This window comes from Coturnix japonica, chromosome Z (genome assembly GCF_054131305.1).
Source record: "Coturnix japonica strain WE chromosome Z, WE-NBRP24, whole genome shotgun sequence".
Lineage (NCBI taxonomy): Eukaryota > Metazoa > Chordata > Aves > Galliformes > Phasianidae > Coturnix > Coturnix japonica.
In genome coordinates, this window is record NC_140702.1 from 43,571,575 (window position 1) to 43,592,659 (window position 21,085).

The 21,085-nt window shown below is 43.3% G+C and overlaps 1 protein-coding gene and 2 long non-coding RNA genes across 9 annotated transcripts in view; 1 reads left to right on the forward strand and 2 right to left on the reverse strand.

The window, feature by feature from the left end:
• PSIP1 (PC4 and SRSF1 interacting protein 1) overlaps positions 1–6,356 on the forward strand; it is a 35,535-nt gene extending 29,179 nt beyond the window's left edge. For all 7 annotated transcript variants that reach the window (XM_085528656.1, XM_085528659.1, XM_085528657.1 and 4 more), the window contains 2 exons: positions 3,439–3,550; positions 5,580–6,356. In XM_085528656.1, coding sequence (XP_085384782.1) covers positions 3,439–3,550; positions 5,580–5,643 — 176 coding nt within the window. In that variant the 3' untranslated portion in view covers positions 5,644–6,356. The remainder of the gene's footprint in view (positions 1–3,438; positions 3,551–5,579) is intronic.
• Positions 41–3,509, reverse strand: LOC146753953 (uncharacterized). The gene is made up of 2 exons (XR_014939318.1): positions 3,388–3,509; positions 41–1,772 (listed from the first exon to the last, which is right to left on the reverse strand). It is a non-coding gene; the product is annotated as an uncharacterized LOC146753953 (long non-coding RNA).
• LOC146753954 (uncharacterized) lies at positions 5,750–17,153 on the reverse strand. The gene is made up of 2 exons (XR_014939319.1): positions 16,946–17,153; positions 5,750–11,106 (listed from the first exon to the last, which is right to left on the reverse strand). It is a non-coding gene; the product is annotated as an uncharacterized LOC146753954 (long non-coding RNA).
• Between the last annotated feature and the right edge of the window lie 3,932 nt (positions 17,154–21,085).

Here is a 21,085-nt window from a genome sequence, read left to right on the forward strand (position 1 = left end):
TGTAAATCTCTCACTTGAAGCAAAATTAATTGCCAATTCATATTTAAGCCTAAAGTTCTCAAGAATTTATTCCAAACAAACTCTCCTGTAATTCCAGAGGAAAACTTGTAGTCATCACAAACATCGTAAAGTTAAAAATCCTGCTTTGACTTCAGTGATGGAGCTTATACATAATATCATTAAGACTGGAAAAGCACTAAGATCATTGAGTCCAGCAATCAAACCATGCCTGTGACTGCTCTAGGCAAAGTCCAGAAGTGCCATGCCTACATGTTCTTGAAAACCTCCGGGGATGTTGATTCCACCACCTCTGTGCACACTGCATTCCAGTACATCACCACTCTAAGAAGAAATTTTTCCTGATAATCAACCTGAACCTCCCAGGTGTAACCAAAGGCCATTATTATCCTAATACGAATTACCTGAGAAATAAGGCCAACCCCTACCTAGCTACTGCCTCCTTTCAGGGAGCTGCAGAGAGCTATAAGGTCTCTCTTCCAGACTAAACAATCCCAGTTCCCCGATAAGGCTTGTGTTCCAGACCCTTCGTAAGCTGCTTTGCCTTTCCTTGGACACACTCCAGGGCCTTGATGCCTGTCTTGTACTAAGTTCAGTTTTGGGCCTCACTAGTTAAAGTGTAGCTTCACCCATGCCAAGTACTAAGGGACAATTGCCACCTTGCTCCTGCTGGCTACAGTATTTCTGATGCAAGCCAGGATTCAGTTGGCTTTCATGGCCACCTGGGCAAATTGCTGGCTTATGTTCAGCTAGATGTTGACTGGTACCCCCAGGTACTTCCCTTCCATGCAGCTTTCGAGCCACTCTGCTTCAAGCCTGTAGAAATGTGTGCAGCTTTTATAACAGAAATGAAGGACTTTGCACTTGGTCTTGTTAAAGCTCATACAGTTGCCCTCAGCCTGTCAACGAGATTGTCCAGATCCCTCTGAAAGGCCTTCAAACCCCCAGGCAGATGGACACTTCCTCCCAGCTTAGTGTCACCTGCAGCACTTTTACTGAGGGTTCATTCAGTGCCCTTGTCCAGAATATCGGTAACAATACTGAACAGGACATGCTGGTCACTAGCTGGATTTAACTCAGTTTACCACCACCCTGTGGGGCTGGCCATGTAGCCTGTTTTCTTATGGGCTGCCAGCTGTTACAGGAAAAGGCTGTGGGAGAATTTTGGCTTTGCTAAAGTCCACATACATTACATCCATAGCCTTTCCCTCATCCATTTGGTGAGTCACCTAGTCACAGAAGACCTTGCTGGTCAAGCAGGATGTGCCTCTCATGAACCCATGCTAACTAGGCCTCATCCCTTAGTTATCCTGTACATTCTATGTGATTGCAGTCAAGATGATACATAATTTTCCTGTTTATGTCAGTTGCATACAGACAATACCAGAGGTGTGGCAGGGTTTGGTGTGGCCCAGCCCAGTTCCACCCACTTTGGCCTGATTCAGGCTGGCTCTGCAGAACTTGCTTTGACTGTGCCCAGCTGTGCATGGTACAGCCTGCAGAGCTCACTGCAGCAGCATGCTGGCTCTTTTCAATGAGCTGCTAGACTCATTCCAGGTGCTATTCTGGAAGGAGGAGATGATGCTGACTCTAGTGAGGCTACAGTTGGCAGAGACCACCTTTGCCAGTGTCATTGCGTCAGGACAGCTCAATCTGGGGATCAAGAGGCACCTCTTTGGTGCCTTGGATGAGACTCAGTTGAGAAGATGAACCTCTCTGCCATCCAGGATTGAGATTTGTTGCTACTCCATCTCCTGCAAAGAAAAGGAAAACATCAACATCACCCTACAGTGGCTTATTCAGTACTTGAAGTCCAGGAGGAGTTGAGATCCCATGGACTGCAGCTCCTATCAGGATGATGCTGTTGTGCAAGCCCACATCCCCTTCTCCTGCTCTGTGCATCCAGCTCACTCTAGATGGATATTTTTAGGGGACCTCAGACTTCACTCACACTGAGGTGGAGCCCTTCTTTTTTATTACAAATGAAAGGTCTTTCTCTGTCCTCCTCCTCTTTCCTCTCTTCTTTCCACTTTGGCACTGTTCTGTTGTAGTCTGTGTATACTGTGTGTGTATATATATTTTACATACATATGTGTATGTATATATATATATATTTAAGCACTAGCGCTGTTTATTAAACTCAGCCCTGTGATCTATAGGAAGGCAGTGAGATCCCTGAGGCCAGCTGAGGTCAGCACTTAGAGGAAGATGAGGTTGGTAGCAGACAGCAGCTCCCAGGAAGGGGCTGGGTAGGGCTACAGACAGGTCACCCAGGGGTCTTCACACCTTCCTGGAAGCTCTGTCAGAGGGGCAGCATCCTGGGGGTGTGGGGATCATGCCTCCGATGCCTTTCTCCAGGCTTCACCCCCCATGGGCTGTTTGTGGGGGCAATACCATGTCCCCACCCCCGCCTCAGCAGCCCCCCACCTCTATTCAGTACCTGGGTACATTGCCCCCCTTACCCCTGTGTTCAGTCTGGGCTGTATTATCTTAACATAGGTTCCCAGATGTATTGCTCCACAAGGGCAGGGCTTTGAGGGGCTGGTGATGCTGGTGGAGAGCAGGGCTTAACCCTGTCCCCTCTGCCCCAGCTGCCCCTGGAGGCTCCTTATCTGCCTGATCATCCAGTTCCAAGCCCCCTGCTGTGAGCTGATTGCCACCCACCAGCTCAGGAGGTCAGGCTACACAGGGCCCCATCCAGCCTGGCCTTGGATGCCTCCAGGGATGGGGGCACCCACAGCTCCTCTGGGCAGGCTGTGCCAGAGCCTCTCCACTGTCATAATGGAGTTTTTTTTCCTCACGTGTAATCAAAATCTACATTCTTTTAGTTTAAAATTGTTACCCTTGTACTGTTGCTACATGCCTTGAAGAAGTGTTCCTCCCCATCTTTGTTGCTGGCCCTCTTTAAATACTGGAAGACTCCAGGCTGATGAAGCCTAAACTATCCAGCCTGTCCTCCATAAGGGATGTGCTCCAGCCCCTTGATACCCTTTTGACCACCTCTGGACACACCCCACCAGATCTGCATTCCTGTGCTGGGGGCCACAGAGCTGAATGCAGCGCTGCAGGTGGTGTCTCATGAAGTACCCACCTGGAGCAGAGTGGTGAACAGAATGTGCTGCTGAAGAGTATTCTATCACCTACCAGGAAATATATCATTATTTGTAGCCAGGAACCTGGAGTCTCAAGGAATTTATTTCCCATCAGGAAGATTGCAGTGAGACTTGTTACACTGTATTTCCAGCAGCTGAAGCACTACTTGTTATTTCTGTTTGGTTTTGCATTATTTCAGCTGTTAGGTGTTAAGATGAGGGGAAAATATTTACAGTGTTAGTACTGGAAGGTAAGAAATGACCTGGGGTTTCTTACAGCACAGTTTTATTGCCTGCTGTACCGCCTTTATTTCCTTTTGTTATCCAGGTTCAAAGATTCTGAATGGAGGGTCTGAAGCTCAAGACACCAACCCATCGCAGCACAATGGAGAGAATGCTGAAGAAAAGAAAGATAAACACGAAGTTGGTAGTAAGAAAAAGTGAGTTTATTACTTTTAACAAGCTAAGGGTTTGTTCTGTTACAGTGAAATTATGTAAATGGAACATGAATAGATTGAACCTCCTGCATCACGTTGAGTTACCATTTTCTGTACTTTTTTTTTTTCCTCAACTCCAAAGAATAGAAAAACTTTATTTTTGAAATCACTGCTGTGGAGGAGATTGAAAGAAGTAAAATATGGGCTGTCTTCTTAGGAGAAAAACCACATGCAGTGAGACAGAGGAAGGTACTCGCTTTCTATCATACTTTAAGGTTACTTAAAGTAAACCATGTCTGAACCAAATGTTACAGAAGCAAATGAAATTTATATAATGTTTTTTCTCCTAAATCCATTTCTTCTGATCAATGGCCACCAAGCCACTTAAACTAGTGGTGAAATAGGATATCCTCGGTTGGAACAGACCCACAGGCCTTGAGATAATGTCCTGGATCACCCAAAATTCAAACTCTAGGAGCCCTGTTCAGTGCCTGGCTGCCGTCTTCGTGAAGAACCTCTTTCTAAAGCCCATCCCAACCCTCTCCTGATGCAGCTCCGTGCTGTTCCCTTGATCACTGTCACTCAGTGCTGGCTAAATGCAAATAAACTATGGGCTACAGCAGCCATAGGAATGTTTGAATCTGAATTGACTGAATTTCAGATACTTTCCTACTGAAGTATTTGAACCTTAGCCTCACTGAAAATGCAGTTCAATCTTTTGTGGAGCACAGGAAATAATACAATTTAGTGGGGACAGGGTGAGAGAGAAGAAGCCAAAGATTGTCCTTAGAGCAGAATACCAGCTTGGTTCTTTTCTGAGCACTTCTGCACTTGCTCTTAGGGGATTCTCTTTGTCTAGCAGTCTAGTTGCTGTAAGCTCTCCTCCCATTACCTTTTTCATATAGTCCAGGAGGAACTGCAGTTACCTGGCATTCTACTGCCTATATGTCTAATTGAAGCTGTACAAATGAGCGTAATACTGACAGTTGTTTAGAGTTGGAAAAAGATGGTGTTGGTAGGTTGTTTTTATTTGTCTGTTTGTTTTTTAATGAATACAAAATCGGTTTTAGCTGAGAGAGAGCCTTGGAATTAATGCTGCCTTTTTGCACATCCTTCAGAAGTGATGTTTGGTTATTTTCAGCTAGCGATGAGGTTCTCATGTCATTTGCCTCCAACAAGCAGCGCCTTAAGAGAGCTCAAGACAAAGAGCGCAGGTTCCCAGCACAACTTATGGAGTAAACTATGCTGCTTTAATGGGAGGTGTGGTGAAAACGCAGTGTGGTACTAGTGAACTGCAACATCTGAATTACAGTTTTATATGTCGGACTTATTTCATGAAGGAGCTACTTCAGGGTCATGAGTTCTGCCAATAAAGATTTGTCTCTTCAGGTGTCTGTGGTGTTTGCTATGGCCGTGAACTGCACGCTCCCCAGCACTTCCTTCATCTTTCTAAAGAGAAAAAACACCAACCCTACTATGTTTAAATCCTTGTACAGCTTCTGTTAACAAGCAGTGAATACAAAATGAACTTGTAAAACCTCTTATCAGTACCTTGGATTGGGAAAAGATCTTTCATGCCTGTCTCATTTCAAGTGTGTTGGTAGAAATGTATGGTGCTCCCCAAGGTTGCCTCAGCCTTGGGGCTACCAATGAGAGCAGTAACATTACATTAAATGAGCATCTGCCATGCAGGGGAAAAAATGGCAGGCTGCTTTTCTGTCTGAGTTGATAGATTTGGCAGTGTACTCTGCAGGACTGTCTGAAGGGAATGCAGACTGACCTGTGAATGGCTGCTGCTCACAACTCTTCACACTCATTCATGTGGTGGAGGTTACTGCTGCCTTAGCTTCATGTCTGGGGACAGCCCATTTAAAAGCAGGCCGACAGCTGGTATATGAACCTCCTTCAGCTTCCAGCCTTCATCTGCTGGATTTGTATCAATGTCATTTACTCTGTATTTAAAATATCCGGAGTTAAGACTTGCTTTTGGCATTTCCTCGTGGTTATTAATGTTGTTTTGTTGTAATTCTAGGGCATGTGGTGAAGAGAGGGAACTCGAAAAGCCAGCGAAAGAATCTGCCTTTGAAAACAAATGACACCACTGGAGTTGTTTTGGTTTTATGATTCTAATTGAAGAGGATGCATTCAAAATCTATAGACTTCCTAAAGTTTAAAATAATTTTATAAGCATAGTATTTTGAATTTCTTTTTTTTTTTTTCTTTTTTTTTTTTTTTTTTGGCGGAATAAAAGCCCTTTAAATCTTGGTTTAAAAGTATTTAAAACACTTGCCAATAGTTTTGTCCAGTATTAACAGGTAACACATTTCAAAATACAGAATGTCCACTTAGGAGAGAAACTTAGAAATTCCTCTATGTTACAGGACTTAGAGTTGTAGTATATTTTTATCTGACTACTGTATGTTTCTCTAGTTAGTAGCAGGAAAAAGTAAATACTTTTAACTGCCTAATTGCTTCGTTTGTATAAAACCTCTCTTCCTATGATACTGACCTTTGTTTGTGCATAGTTTCTCAGCTCTTGTGGGGATATCTCTTTAGCGTGTTTTGTAGGAGCTGGAAGCAGCGTTTTTATAGCTATTAAAATGTTAATGTGCAAGTTTACTTAATCACTTTTCTAAAGAAGTTTAGTTCTTGCAAATCTCGTTGTGCCAATTTACTGCAATGTGACTTCATGGTATGCTTTTGGTATGATAAGTATACTAGACAGTATTGACCAAGGCTGTCAATGCACACTGCTTGGAAAACACTTGTCTTCAACAATTTCTAAAATTAAAGATTTTAAAGTGATAAAGAGAGACTTGTTCTTCATGCCAGCTTATAACAACCCAAATGTTCCTAGGAACTGCACATATTTGGTTTTAGTACTGTTTCAGTCCTGGGAGCTCTGCCTTGGCATTAATGTGGGCACTTCTTACTTCAGTATTAACAGAAACACTGCTGAAGCAAGAGAAAAAAGAATCCAAACTGCATGAAGGGGAACGGGGTGTGTGTAAGCTACTCTGGAAATGTTCTTAAAACACATAACTTTGCATGACGTCAGACCTAGGAAGACCTTGCAGGCTGTCAGTAAATAGGGAACAGAGGAGGGCCAGGTTAGAAAACAGCAGTGATGGCCCTTAGAATCTTCTTTGGGGTGATTAGAGAAGATGACAGTGTTCCAGGTGCACCTGTCACCTGTACTATGACACCTACAAGCAACAACACAGAAAAAGTTACTACAGCCCACTGATGCAAAGCTCTACCCCCTCAGCTACTTTAGCTTTCACTACCTGTCCACTGGACATTTAGAAACTACAGGAAACTTGAATATTTCTCTTGCCAACATACCTGAGCCGATGGATCTTTTCTCCACCTCTCTGTGGGATAGCATCCTCCACAGCCATGTTGTGAGCAAAGCAAAGTCTTTCATTAGGAGACACACACCAAGACCTTTTAGAAGTGTGGAACAGGTTGGAAGGGCTCACGTTGCCAAATCATTAAGCATTTAAAAACATCAGAGCAAAAAGGCAGCCACAAAATGCCTTTTATTTAGTAATTCTTTCTAGCTCAGGATTTTAGAGAGCTGTAAGTCCATGCTTTTAAGTCTGAAACACATTGTAAAGCTCAGGAAGAAAAAGTAATAAGTATACTTTTCTTCTAGATACAAATTTGCTTACGCAAATATTAAACAGTAGATTAAGAAGAAAGGATAAAAATGAAGGAAGGATCAGAAGTTTGTGACTTGTAACTTTTTTGTTTTTTCATTTAAGTTGAATGACTTGACATCACAGTGGCAACACTTTCTTAACATATATTTTTATTAAACGTGAAGAAGAAGGCAATAAAAATGTTACAGCCACGTTAGAATAAAAAAAAAATAAATAAGCAGCCACTTATTTGTATAGCATTAGGGATGTTTTATATGTAATTAAAATGGTGCTGTAAACAATCTGATAACAACTATTTCATATCAGTTTCTGTACTTCTTATGCCACAGATGTTAAAACCTGCCTTCACACACTGAGTGCAGACTGCCAGCTGCTGAAGTCTGAGCATATTTCTTCCATGCTAACATCTCTCTGACACTGTGAAAGCAAACCAAAAGACTTCAGGTGCCAAGGTCTCCCTTCTCAGAGTAGGAGATGAATACATACCTAACTCAAAAACCCTGTGTTATCATCAGTACTCGAGCTGCCTGGTGTTTTTAACTGCTAGAGCGACAGCTCCATCAGTGTAGTTCACTGGATCCATTCTCTCTGATGTGAGCTCTAGTTGAAAATTCCAGGATCGATGTAAGGATATGCAAGAAAGCCTCCCAGCTTACTGCCTTTGCATTGTCATGGAGCATTCAAAAACACATCACAGAAGGAACAAGGGTTCTCTGGTGCCAGACTGTTTGTTGGTTACACAACTGCAGGTTACAAAATACAAGTGTTTTCCATGCAAGTCAAACGTGACAAAGTTGGGGATGGCATCAACAAGTGTCACTGATGTTGTAACTGATCAGGTACTGCATGTACTGCACCTCCCATTTCTGGGCCTACAGCTATTTTCCAAATTTCCCACCTATTCTGCATCCATACAACAACTAAACAGCAAACTGTCAGGAATCTTCTGTCCAACCCATGCCCATTTAATTCAAAAGATAAAATTTGTTTTATAGATAAAGAAACTTTGATACGGAGCAGACGTGTGACTGATTCAGACTGCTCTGAGTAACAAACAAATTCATTTACAAGTCATCAAGAAGGGCCTCAGTTATGCAGACAAGGCAAAGACTGCTGGATACCCCAGCAAGTACTGAAACTAACATCAACAGCTGCCAGCATGAGGAGGGGCTGCTGTGGCACCGAGCAATTAATTTATGGTAGCACTTGGAGGACCCAACAGCTCATGGCCTCTAGTGATTAAAGCTGCTATCTGCACAGATTACAACATACAGGACAGCCAGCAAAAGCAGCTCTGGCATCCATGGTTTAGCATCTCCCCACTTAAGCTTAGCGCTTAATCCTGGTTTTAATTTAATGCATTTACATCACCTCTGGTAATGCCCTCCCTATCCCATCTTTCCCCCAAATTGACCCTTTGGCTCCACCTCCCCTTCTGGCCAAAGGCCTCACAGATTACAGCCATTTATGAAGGCATCCTAGGGGCTCTGCTAAGAACCCTATGGTGGGCTCCCATCATGACAGCAGTTGGCTCTCTGCCTGATTCCAGAGAAGTCATAAGGCCAAAGAAGACATCAGAACCCAGCTCCTGTGCCAAGCTCAGGCCGAGAGCATAAGCTATCCTGAGAGGGGAAAAAGGGCAGAGCTTTTCCTTTTGTAAAGAAGTCATTCAGGTCTATAGAACCTCAAAGCCTATTCTAATCTGCAGAGCCCCTTAACAGAAATTTCTGCTCTGCCTACTTGAAAGGCTTTCTTGTGTCTAAGCAAACAGCACTAAACATCACAGTGGCAAGTGCATGTTCTGTTCATGTAACTGAAGAACTTATGAAACTTTCCTGATATGTTACTTTCACGTTGGACAGATCCATACCCCCCCTCTACCTGAATGCTGATTTAAAAAGATTTCCAGCAAATGAATTTAAATCACGTCTTGTCCTGAGGGAGGGAATGTGATACATTTTTTTCAACAGTTAGATTAAAAGAAAATAATAAAGCTGGAAACTGCACAGCTAGGTTTCCTAAATTTGGTACTGGAAGGGCACTGGTCACTGCTGCAATTATTCCTCAGCATGTCATTACGCTCCTGGCATTTCACTATAAGCTGTATGTTCACCATCAGCAGAACGTGTTATCACAAGCTCCTCCACAAAAACCACTGTTCCTCAAGGACAGAAAGAAAAAGGCCCATTCTACTTCCATACACCACTTATTACAGTCTCTAAACCACCACAAAGCATTAAAAAATTCCCATCCCTGAAGACTTTCCATACTCAGCATCTATCAGCACTGTGTCTGCTAAGATCTCTGCACTTGGGGTATCTTCTATCATTATAAGAGATGCTTTCAAAATAAAAAGAGGCAGATTCACAGAGATCTGAGAAAGGCAGAAAAGTCTGCATCAGTGTTATAAAGATTCGGTATCTCAAATGTTACATACAAGAACATGTCAAAAGGCACTTCAGGTACCCAAATTACTTTATCAGACAAAGCTTCTAAGTTAAATCTCGCTCTGGCTTTAGATGTTATGACAGAGGTTTATGCAGCTGCTCTGCAGATGTTACTCCCAAGTCAATACAGGTCACTGTGCTTCTATTCCTCCCCACTGGCCACATAGGAGCAGCTGAGTCACATTTACACAAACAAGAAAGACATGCAGTTTTGGAAGGCCCAACCACCTCACCTCTGGAGGGTCAGGGAAAAATTTAAAAAGCAAAATCATATTCCTGCAAAATAATTAGAATTGAAGCTAATCAATCAAATACAATGAGAGAAAGACTGCCTGAAAAGCTGTAGGCCTTACAGTAATACTGAAGTGATGCGTGCAGTTGGGATGGGCTGCAGTGAGGAGAGGTGAAGGAGAAGAGAGATGAGATGACGTTGCTGGGTGTTATATCTCCTCTCTGACAGAAAAGCCCCTCTGGGGAATGCAGTTGTTCTTCTCTCCCAGACAGGTACCCAGAACTGGAGCACTATCACTTGAACTCCCAGTGCACTACATGATGTTATGGTGTGGAATACCAGTAACCAAAATCATCAAACCATGACACGTTCACATCAACAGTGCAAACATAAGCAGTTTCCATGTCATTTCAAGAAAGTGGCTTAGCTTGTTAGTATCACTAGTCCAGTATTAGATCTGCAGGTTGGCAGCCCTGCATGCAGCAGGGGGCTGGAGATTGACAGCCATATCCATGTCATATGGATATGACTGTCATATGGACATGGAAAACAAGTCATATCCATCTATTAAAAAAAAAACAACCAAACAAAAAGAAGCAGGCTCCAATCATAAACATACTCTTAAGAATAAAGAAAACATGGACAATCTAGCATTGTTCTGCTCACCTATCCTCAGAAACAAATAACAAATGCTTATTTCTGCCTGGTAGTCTTTCAGAGCTGTTAATGCAAAGGTGTCAAGCAGGAAATGAAGGCACTGGGTCCAGAGACAGAACTCACGACTGGAGAGGACTTGCATAAAGGCACAGTGGTAGGAATTTGTTTCACATTTAGTTTGTCTTGGCTTTGAATTGTCATGATGCACAGCTCTCCTGCAGTGATTAAATAATACCACGGCTTAAGTAACACCATGATCTGGAAGTTCCTCCCCAACTTCTGTAAGCCATAACTTTCCCAAGTTAACCAGTGCAGTGAAGCTGCTCCAAACTTCAGAAAACAGCTGGTTGTTGTCTCCTTTGTCTTAAAGTCAAGGGAGCCACTCTTATAACCTTCTGGGGGATCTGAGTCAGGTCTTTCCTGACCAGCGCTGGCTAAAGGCAGAGTGCTGGCTCACACATTCCTTCCCCTCTGACTCTGAACCTTTGCTATGTTTCTCCAGGGCATCCCAATGGCAACAATACCCACCAAGAAGACCAGGATCCTTGTTAAAAATACCTGTGGAATAAAACAACTCAATCAAACAACTCAAATAAAAAAACAACTCAATCAAACTGCACAGATCTCTTAAATACCCCCCTTACACTGCTTTGACTTAAAAGATTTGCTTACCAAAGAAAATACAAAGAGTAAGATAAAAAAACCCAAAGGCAACAGGAACAAAAGAGAAGTTCTGTTTATACCAAAACTTTTCTCTTATCCTATCTATCAGCTGACAAGCTACAGATGTTTCCCTAGCCCATAAGAGCAGGAACTTGAGCCTTTTATTCAGCTAATGTATTCCAACTGCACATCAAGGGAAGCAAAAGCTGGCAGCAAAAGCTAACTTACATATATAGCCTCTTTCCCATAGCTTCTCAGAGCGTCATTATGATCTAAATTAGCCTCTAACGTCCTTAAATGAATCAAAACTTTGGAAAAACTAGTATACGTCTAGCAGGTACAAACATCACTTCCTTATTCTAAGTTGAAAAGATGAAAACTCTACCCCAACGATAGCCAGCCACCTGCCTGATGAGGGAGTATTCATTTATTTTGTAGAAGTTCCCTGCGTTAGGAAGCCAGATCTCAACCCTGTCTTTTAGGAGTGCTTGACAGCCTCTGATGAATCCTGCCTCTAGCTTCAGAAACAGCTGCTGCTTTAGCAGGCAGTGATAGAAATATTACTGCATTTAGTTCAAACAACTGAAAAGTCCAATACTTTGGATACCTTTCAGTCATCTTAACAAATACAAGCAATCTTTTAGTATTAAATGCATACAATCATACATTCAATATTACAAACAATACATAATATAAATCATACAGCACACAATAGAAGATAATATGTGGGACCACATTTGGTGTGCTGGGTCCTCCTTTAGACTCCCCAAATACAAGTGAGAGACACAGATACTAGAGAGTCCAGTGGACAGTCATGAAGATGATGAAGTGAATGGAGCACCTTTCATATGGGACTGTTCTGCCTGGAGAAGAAAAGACTCAGAGGGAATCTCATCAGTGCAAGTACATACTGAAACACAGCAAGTTCCCTCTGAACATCAGGCAGCAATTCTTTGCTGTGTGAATGATGGTGCACAGGTGCCAGCGTCCCAGAGAGGATTTTGCATCTCCCATCTTGGAGATTTTCAAAAGCCACATGAACATGGTCCTGGGCAAGCAGCTCTAGGTGTCCCTACCCAAGTAAGGAGGTTGGGCCAGATAGCCTCCAGAGGTCTCCTTCCATCTCCAACCAGTTTATGACTCTGTGGTGTATTTGTTAGAACGTATTTATTGTCCATACATACTCATATTTTCAGTTAATTTTTTCTCTTTTTAGCACATCCTCAGAAAACACCAGGCAAGTAGAGCAAAGATAAATAATCTTAATTCCTATTTCTGATCAGAACCTATGTGCAAATAGCAAAGCACTGATATTCAGAGAGGGATGGTAAGCCTTTGGCATTCTATTATCTCTGGTGCATCTAAGTATTGCTCAGTCTACAATCAGTTCATAGGGAAAAGTCTCCCCAAGAACTCACTGTCCGTGTTACTAATTTCCAATAATAGCAATTAATGGACAGTAGCCATTATCGACACAGTTATTGTGTATGAGAAATTTTTGCTGTAGTGCAAATCACTGCAAAATGGAAAGCTGCAACTGTTTATGGCTGCAAAAATAATTTAAACCAATAATATCAGTGTCAGGATCTCATACCATAAGCAAAAGTGCAATTTTTCAGCAATACCTCCCAAAAATCTTGAATCCTATGGAATACCAGGTCTGCATGCTATCCTATTTTTATACTATAAAGTTATTCTCTGCCATGCCACAAGCAGACCAATCTATCCGCTGAAGGCTTCAGTTTAAATGCTATTATATGAGCATCATACTAGTGATTCTCAATGTAATTTACACTTTGATTACATTCTTTTTCATTATAATCTTAATAGTGTCTTCCACCTCAACACAGCTCAGCTGGGAGGTACTATCACTGTAGCAATGAATAAGCTGCTAGAACAGAACCACACTGAATTATACAGCAATTGAGAACTGTAAGTCTCATATCAACTTTTATCAGCTGACAATAACAGCAAAAAAGCAATTACAATCTCTCAGAAACAAAACCTACCTTATGCTTATGTTCTCACCTAAGGCACCAAAAGCAGAGGCAACTAAGAGCACTTTATCAACTGCAGACTGAACCACTGCTGAAAAACAGTTATTCAAGCAACATAAAAGAGGAAGAAAAGCAGTTCAGAGAACATGCAGCAGGCATCAGCTTTGGATGGGGCTGTTCTTCACTCAGCAGAGGTTCAAGTTACAAACAGCCCACCCACTGCTGTAAGTACAGCTGCTAACAGGTAAGCCAATTCACAACTGTCCCTTCTGTGGCCAATGAAAACATCCCACCAGCCTGCTCATTAATCAGAGTCTTCCTGCACAGAGATTAGCAATGTCACTTACCAAAAAGCCAATTGAGGGCCTGCCATTTGCAGACATACCCATGCAAGTGGCTCTCTAAAAAGCATGTAGGTTGTTTGCAGGACCTGAAAACTACCCACCTGTGCATTCCGTTCCTCCCACAGCACTAGACAGTGATCTCTGGCAATGGTGCCTGCACAGCGTCCACTCACTGTCTGCTCCAGGAAAAAACTAACATTCCCCAGAAAGCAGCTCCAAGAAGACACAGTGTAAAACACCAAGAACGCAAGTTGTTTCCTCATTTTTCTCATGAGGCTAGAATGGCAGCTAGACCAAAAATAAAATGGCACTCACCCCATGAGCTCCAATGCTGTTGCTTCAGACAGCTAGAAGTCAGAAACCCTGAACTGTTAAAGGAATATTACATGCAGAGTATCTTTTTCAGGCTTTTGAATCAACCTAAAATGTATTCCATGTGCCAAAACCTTGGAAGATCTTGCTAAACAGCTTCTTCTGTAGGGCACATGGGAGTTCCTCCAGAGTAACTCCATTGAGGTTGGTGGATCCACACCACTAATATTTGACCTGTGGTCCTAAGAAAACCATACTTTACAGATGGGAAATACATGCTAATGCCTCCTGAAATTAAGGCTAAGTGGTTTATGTAATATGCCTAAACACCACATGGCATGCAATGGAAAGTTAGCACTGGGCACACCTCACTCCTGACAGCTGCATGCTGCAATATGCCACAGTAACCCCATGCAAAACATTCCCCAGCAAACATGACAAAGAACAGTCATAAAAACACTAGCACTCTCAATTGTGGCAGAGGGGAAATGATGAGGAGATATACTAGAAGATCTCACTTAAATGAAGCATTCAAAGTGTTGAGTGAAATGTGTGTCCCAAAGAGAGATATTTTGAGAATGCTTGAAATAAAAGGGCTGAAGAGAAGCTGTGGAATTTGAACATGGTGATTAAAAGCTCCACTGATATTCTGCTTCCATGATTTCACTTCACTCAGAATATACTGACAGCACAGAAATCCTTCTCAGTTGTAGAAATTAAACATAGAAGATGCTTTATTATTTTGCCTGATGCTTTCCAGGTAATCAGCATTTATGCTCCTCTTTATATTGCATACACTTTAAGGGAAGTACTTTCATCACCTTCAAGGCACTAATGCTGCATGATGCTAAATACTAATACGTTAAGACGCTAATGCTAGCTTAATGCAGCTTTATAACACATCCCTAGAGATATTTACAACTACCCTTTCTAATAAAACAAGAAGGTGAATCAGGGCTGAAGTAGAATAAGGTACCTGTAAGCCTCACCTCCCTTGACCTACCCAAAATCCACAGTGATTTGAGCCTAAGCCTGTCCTACACACACTCAACAAACCATTCAGAAGGCAAAACAGAGTCACATAACTCAGCATCTCCAACATTCAGAGACTTCAGCCACTGAGATTTCACCACTGAATCCCAGTGCAAATCTCTTTGCTGTGTCAAAACTTGACTCTTCCAACATCCTGGGTTGTTTAAGAGAATGGCTGATGGGATCTCTGAGTTAAGGAGAACATTTGACACCTGCTCACAATCTGTTCAACCACTGTCAGCACACAGCCTGAGCAGTATGCAGAGTGAAACTCCATGCAAAGTGAATCCACGTACTGAGAGAAATTCCACTGTGTAGAGATGGTATTATAGCACACTGGGATGCACAGCAAGTTAAACAATACTTTGATGTTATTCTATTTCTTCTCACCAAAAGATCTTAAAACATCAAGAATATCTAATCGTACACTCTATCATATACATTCTACAACAGACTTTAATGAGGATACAAAAAACATTCCTGCCAAGTCTACCAAGAATCCCCTTAACCTGCTGTTATTTTCTTTTAAACACAAATACAGCGGGAGTATCCACATTTCCCCACCTTTTTTTTTTTTTTTTCTACCCAAAGCAAACATGCTTAACTTGCCAGAACTTCACTCAAAAGTTGTTCCTCATCAGGAACACATGTGTTCATATCCAACATGTCTTCATTTCAGTGCCAAGAAAAACAGCAATAAATGTGACCAGGAGATTCCAAAGAACAGATCCTGGTGTAGTCCATGCTGTCATCTCTTCTCAAGAGAAGAACAGACACAGCTCAGAGCAGGCAAGTGAAAGTGATCAGAGGTGGTGACTTGAGGTTGGCTGATGTTAAGGAGAGAGAGATTCAAGAGACTAGGACTGTTTAATTTAAAAGCAAAAGTACACCAAGATTAGGGATTGGGATTTCCAGCCTGCGCAGGGGAAAAGGTCAAAATCTTTATCTTCATTCTCCTGCAAAGCCAACAAGCAGCTGACAGATGATCTGTTTTCTCTCTCTCATGGGACTTCCCTCCTTTTTTTTTCCCCTCTCTTTTCCAAACTTACTCACTTCACAGCACCACTTTCCACAGTACACTCAGCAAGCTGACAGCAAGGCTTTGTAACACTGGCAAAAGTAGACAGGTGAAATGTAGCAATCTTAGATGAAATAAAGCAGAAGAGATGGGACAGTGGAATCAGGGAAAGGAAAAATAAAGCACACAAAAGATGCCTAAAATTCAAACAAAAATAGCGACAGACAGGGCCAAGCAACGCTGTAATGAATAAACTGAAACTTAGGAGCAGAAACTACATCTACACAGGGAAAGCTTGAAGAATAAAACACACAGTTGCTGCTACACCAGAACACACAAACTGTAATGCTAAATAATTATCCCAGTAACCAGAACTGTGACAGCCGTAGTAAGGCTGTCCACATGGTTTAGCTAAATCAGCATTTTAAAAAGTGAGAATGCTTGGCAAGTTTTTCCTCCACCAACAAGTCAAGATACAACTTAGTAAGGGCTGACTATTTCCTATATTAAAGGTACCTCTGAAGGGCTATACTGCTTTCTAAAGGGCTCCCACCATCACACGAAACCTATAATGGTATACTTTGGCTCAGACTCTGAACTCTGTGCCCCTATGCTCTCAGCCTGTGTGTCTTCTTGCCTTTTAACTAAAGCAAGGTATATTCCTTCCCCTCCCCCTCACTTAAACAAACCATCATGATGAAGGTGGTGACTTTATCTCGAATAAGGTCACTCGTGTTGGCTCTGCCATCACGTTATCCCCGTTATTTAGGTAATAACTCTGAAAACAATTAGCAGGACATACTCATCACACAGTGCCCACAACTTTATATGCCTTCTGCATGCCAGGCACTGCATGTGGCAGATACAGAATGGGTAAACGCAGACGATTCTCCCTATTCACCCGACCCAGAACTCCGACCACTTTCTGCTTTAACAAGTTAGGTCAAGTTTAACAAGTTAGGTCAAGATCTCAACCGTTCTCCCGCTGATACTCTAGGAGCTGACACCTCCCGGCTTCAAGGCCCACACACCTCTCCCCTCTGCCCGCCAGCGCCGGGACAGCCGGCCCCGCCATGCCAAGCCGTGCCGCTCTACAACCCCTCCGCGGCCACCTGCACCACAGCCCGCTGCTCGGCCGCCGCCTCCTCTTGCTCCTCCGTGGGGCTTCAGCCGCAGCCGTCAGCCACGGCCCAGGGCAGCCAGGTTGAAGGCTGGGCCGTGCAGCTCGTCGCGGGCCCTGGGGCGCTGCGCTGCCGGGGCAACCATAAGCGGTCGCGGTGTAAACGCGTCACGGCCTGCTGCACTGAGAGTCGCTGCTGGGGTTGCGGGGTGGAGGTGGTTAAGAGTAATAAGAAAGCAATATGCGCAATATGTGCTGCCCTGTGATGTAACAGCGTGTTTCGCTTCATTTATCAATTACAGGATGCTTTAAAGCCATAGTGCCTTACCCAGTCTTATTTAGACTTGCACTGTATTTAAGTTCGTTCTTTCATTAGCTCTCATCTGCCTCTTAATTGCACTTATTACTCCTCATTATGGGAGTTTTGCTAAGCTTTAGTTCATCTGTCCCGTACTTATTGACTCTGTTTCCTTTTTCAGCTACACCCTCTGCTTTCTTCATCCACCTCGCTGTGCATCGTGACACTCCCCCGCTCTGGAGGAATCTGTTGATTTAGGACTGCTGCCCTCACTTCCTGCTGTATCCTCCCTGAAACCAGCTCATCCCATGGGCACTTCTTATTCCAGTTTCCAAAGCCACACCTGCCTTTTCATTTGTTTCCTGTAATCTCCTTTGAAGGGCACATTCTGCTTATGTTATGAACTCGCCTTTTCCCCTTTGTACACTTGCAGCACTACCTGAAATTTGCCCTTCGCTTATTGGTTGTAGTCACAGATTAGAGTAAGCTATCTTGATATAAATGCAGTATTGATGTAAGCATTTAGGACATTAAACAACTTGGGCCAAGAACAGTAGGATTAAATCATACTCTGCCAGAAAACTGGGATGTGTAACGCTCACAGAAATGCATTAGCATCCAAAACCTTCCTTGGAAGGTCAAGTACATTAAACAATGTGAAAATAGTGGGCTGGGGTTTATATTAAGACCACATGAAAACAAAATCACAGAGCTCTTCAACACAAGTGTGGTTGCTGTTGACCACAGAACTATCACAGAGGTCTGTGCTGCTGAAGAGTGTGGTTTGGAGGGGAATAGAAGCTGCTGTGCTCTGTTCATAATTAACACAGGGAAGACTGGTAGAGCTTTGAACTAGATTAAAAGAGGGGGAAGGGACCAAAACAGACTTACTGGGATAAAACCAGGCTCATCAGTGATAAGCTGTAGGATGGCACACCAAAACTTGAGGGTCTGTGAGCTAGTGAGATTGTTCACTCTGCTCCACAAGATGCCCGGTACACAGAAGCATTTGTGAAATGTTTCTACACTAAAGCACACAGCATGAGAAACAAACATGAGGAGCGAGAAGCCCTGGCTGGATCCCAGTTACAATGTCATGGCATACGTGAAACATGGTGGGAAGAATCCCATGACTAGTGTGCACAATTCAGGGCTCTGGGCCTGGGACAGGCAGGGCAGGAGGGGCAAGGAGTGATTGTGAGGGAGGACTGCACTGCACAGAGCTTGTCATTGCCTATGATGTGGTTGAGAGCCTTTGGGTAAGGATTAAGGAACATGTAAATAAAACTAGTGTCATGGTGGGAGTCTATTATAGGCCACCCAGCCAGATGATGGCACCAAAAAACTATATCTTAAGGAACTGAGAGATACATCTTGGTCATCCACCCTTGTCCTTATGTGTAACCAACTTGCCAGTTGTTAAGTGGGAATGGCACACAGATCATAAAGAATGTTTTGAGAGATTTCTGAATCAGCTTGATCATAACTTCCTGGTACAGGTACTAAGGGAGCTGACTAGGATTGGTTACTTGTAAACAGAGAGGGTCCTGTGGATAAAAAGGCAATTGGAGGCCATTTGTAGTGGCCATGATGTACTTGACATTAGAATCACTGGTGATAAGAGGAAGACTTCCTCAAAAGCTTCAACACTAGATATGGGGAAAGCCAACTACACTGCTCAGGACACCATTTGGCAAGATCTCAACTGGAAAACTGCTGTTGAGAGCTTTGGGGTCCACCAGTGCTGTTCACGTTTTAATTACCACTTCTTAAGAGCACAGGAACAAGCAATTCCAAAATGTCAGATCTCAAGAAAACAAGGCAGAAGGCTGGCTTGGCTGAGTAGGGATCTTCTCCTTTAGCTGAGGTGGAAAATAAAGTATAACCATTGGAAGTGAGGTCAGGCAACATGAGGGGACTGCAAAGACACTGTTTGCCATTGTAGGGAGAAAAAAATCACACAGCCAAAGTTCAGTTAGTGTTGAAGCTGGCTGATGTTGTGGGGAACAATAAAAAAGACCTTTAAAAGTATGTAAACAACAAAAGAATGAGCAGAGATAGAATTAGTCAGTCATTTGATGAGGATGATCACCTCATAAGTAGGGACATAGACAAAACAGAGACATTTAATGCCTCTTCATCTCTGTGTTCAGCAATGATGATGAGCTCTGGGACCCCCAGAGCCCTGAGCTGGAGGACCATAACTATGGTAATGACAGACTCCCAGATGGCCCTAAATTTGTGTGACATTTGCTGCTCAATTAGGATGCCTAAAAGTTTATGGGGCCCAGTGGGATTAATCGCAGGGTGTTCAAAGGGCTCGCATAATTAGACATTTCTCAATTATTTTTCTACAGTCTTGAGGTCCCAGCAGAATAGAAGCTGGAAAACACTATTTCAGTTTTGAGGAAAGGCAAGAAGAAAAGACCCTAGTAATTACAGGCCTGTCAGTCACATTTCAGTTCCTGATAAAATTATGGAGAAGATTATTCTAGGAGTTTCTTCCAAACACCTGAAAGATGATGCAGTCACTGGTCACAGCAAACATGGGTTCACAAGTGAAAAGTCCTGCTGAACCGGTTTGATTTCTTTTAATTACAAGGTCGCCCACCTAGTTGACCAAGGGAAGCGAACTGATGAAATCTTTTTGGATTTCAGCCAAGATTCCTATACTGTTTCCCACAGTATCCACCTGGACACAATGTCCAGCATCCATCCAGGCAAAAACACAACATGATGGGTCAACAATTGGCTAATGGATTGGTTTTAGAGGGTTGATATTAAGTGAGGTTACACTGGGCAGGCATCCAGTCCCCAGTGGGGTTCTACAGGGCAATTCCTCTTTAATGTTTGTGTAACTTGGATACAGGACTTGAAGGTATGCTAGGTAAGTCTGCAGGGAACACTAAAGTGGGAGAAGCTGTTGACTATCTTGAGGGTAGAAAGACTATGCAAAGAGATCTTGACAAATTACAGAGCTGAACAATCACCAACTTCATAAAGTTCAGCAAGAGCAAGTGATGGATTCTGCACCAGTGACTGGGCAAAACCCTATACACACTGGGGCACAAGAGGCTGGAGAGCAGCCCCATGAGAAGAGACTGGGGTTTCTGGTTGACAGTAGGTAGAATCTGAGTCAGCAATGTGTCTTGGCAGCCTAAAGGGCCAGCCCCCTGGGGTGCACCAGGCCCAGCACTGCCAGCCTGTCACGCAGAGGGACTGTCTCACTCTGTGTTGGTGCAGCCTCACCTCAAGCACTATCTGCAGTTTTGGGCACCACAATATAAGAGGGACATGAAAGTGTTAGAGAGCATCCAAGGGAGGGCAGCAAAGATGGTGAAGGGTCTGGAGGACAAGATGCATGAGGACTGGCTGAAATCCCTTGGAGTGTTCAGCTCAGTGCAGAGGAGACTGAGGGGAGACCTCATGGCAGCCATGGCTCCTCACAGTGGAAGTGGAGGGGCAGCGTGATGTCTGCTTCAATGACAACGACAGAGCCTGAAAGAACAGCATGGAGCAGCATCAGGGAGGGTCATGTTGGGCATTAGGAAACGTTCTTCATCTTACGGTGGTCAGGCACTACAGCAGGCTTCCCAGGCCAGTGGTCACAGCTCCAGGCTGCCGGAGTTCAAGAAGCATCTGGACAATGGAAAATGCCCTCAGAAGTATGGCTTGATTTTTGGGTGAGCCTTTGTGGAGCCAGGTGTTGGATCTAATAATCCTTGTTGGTCCTTTACAACTTGGGATTTTCTA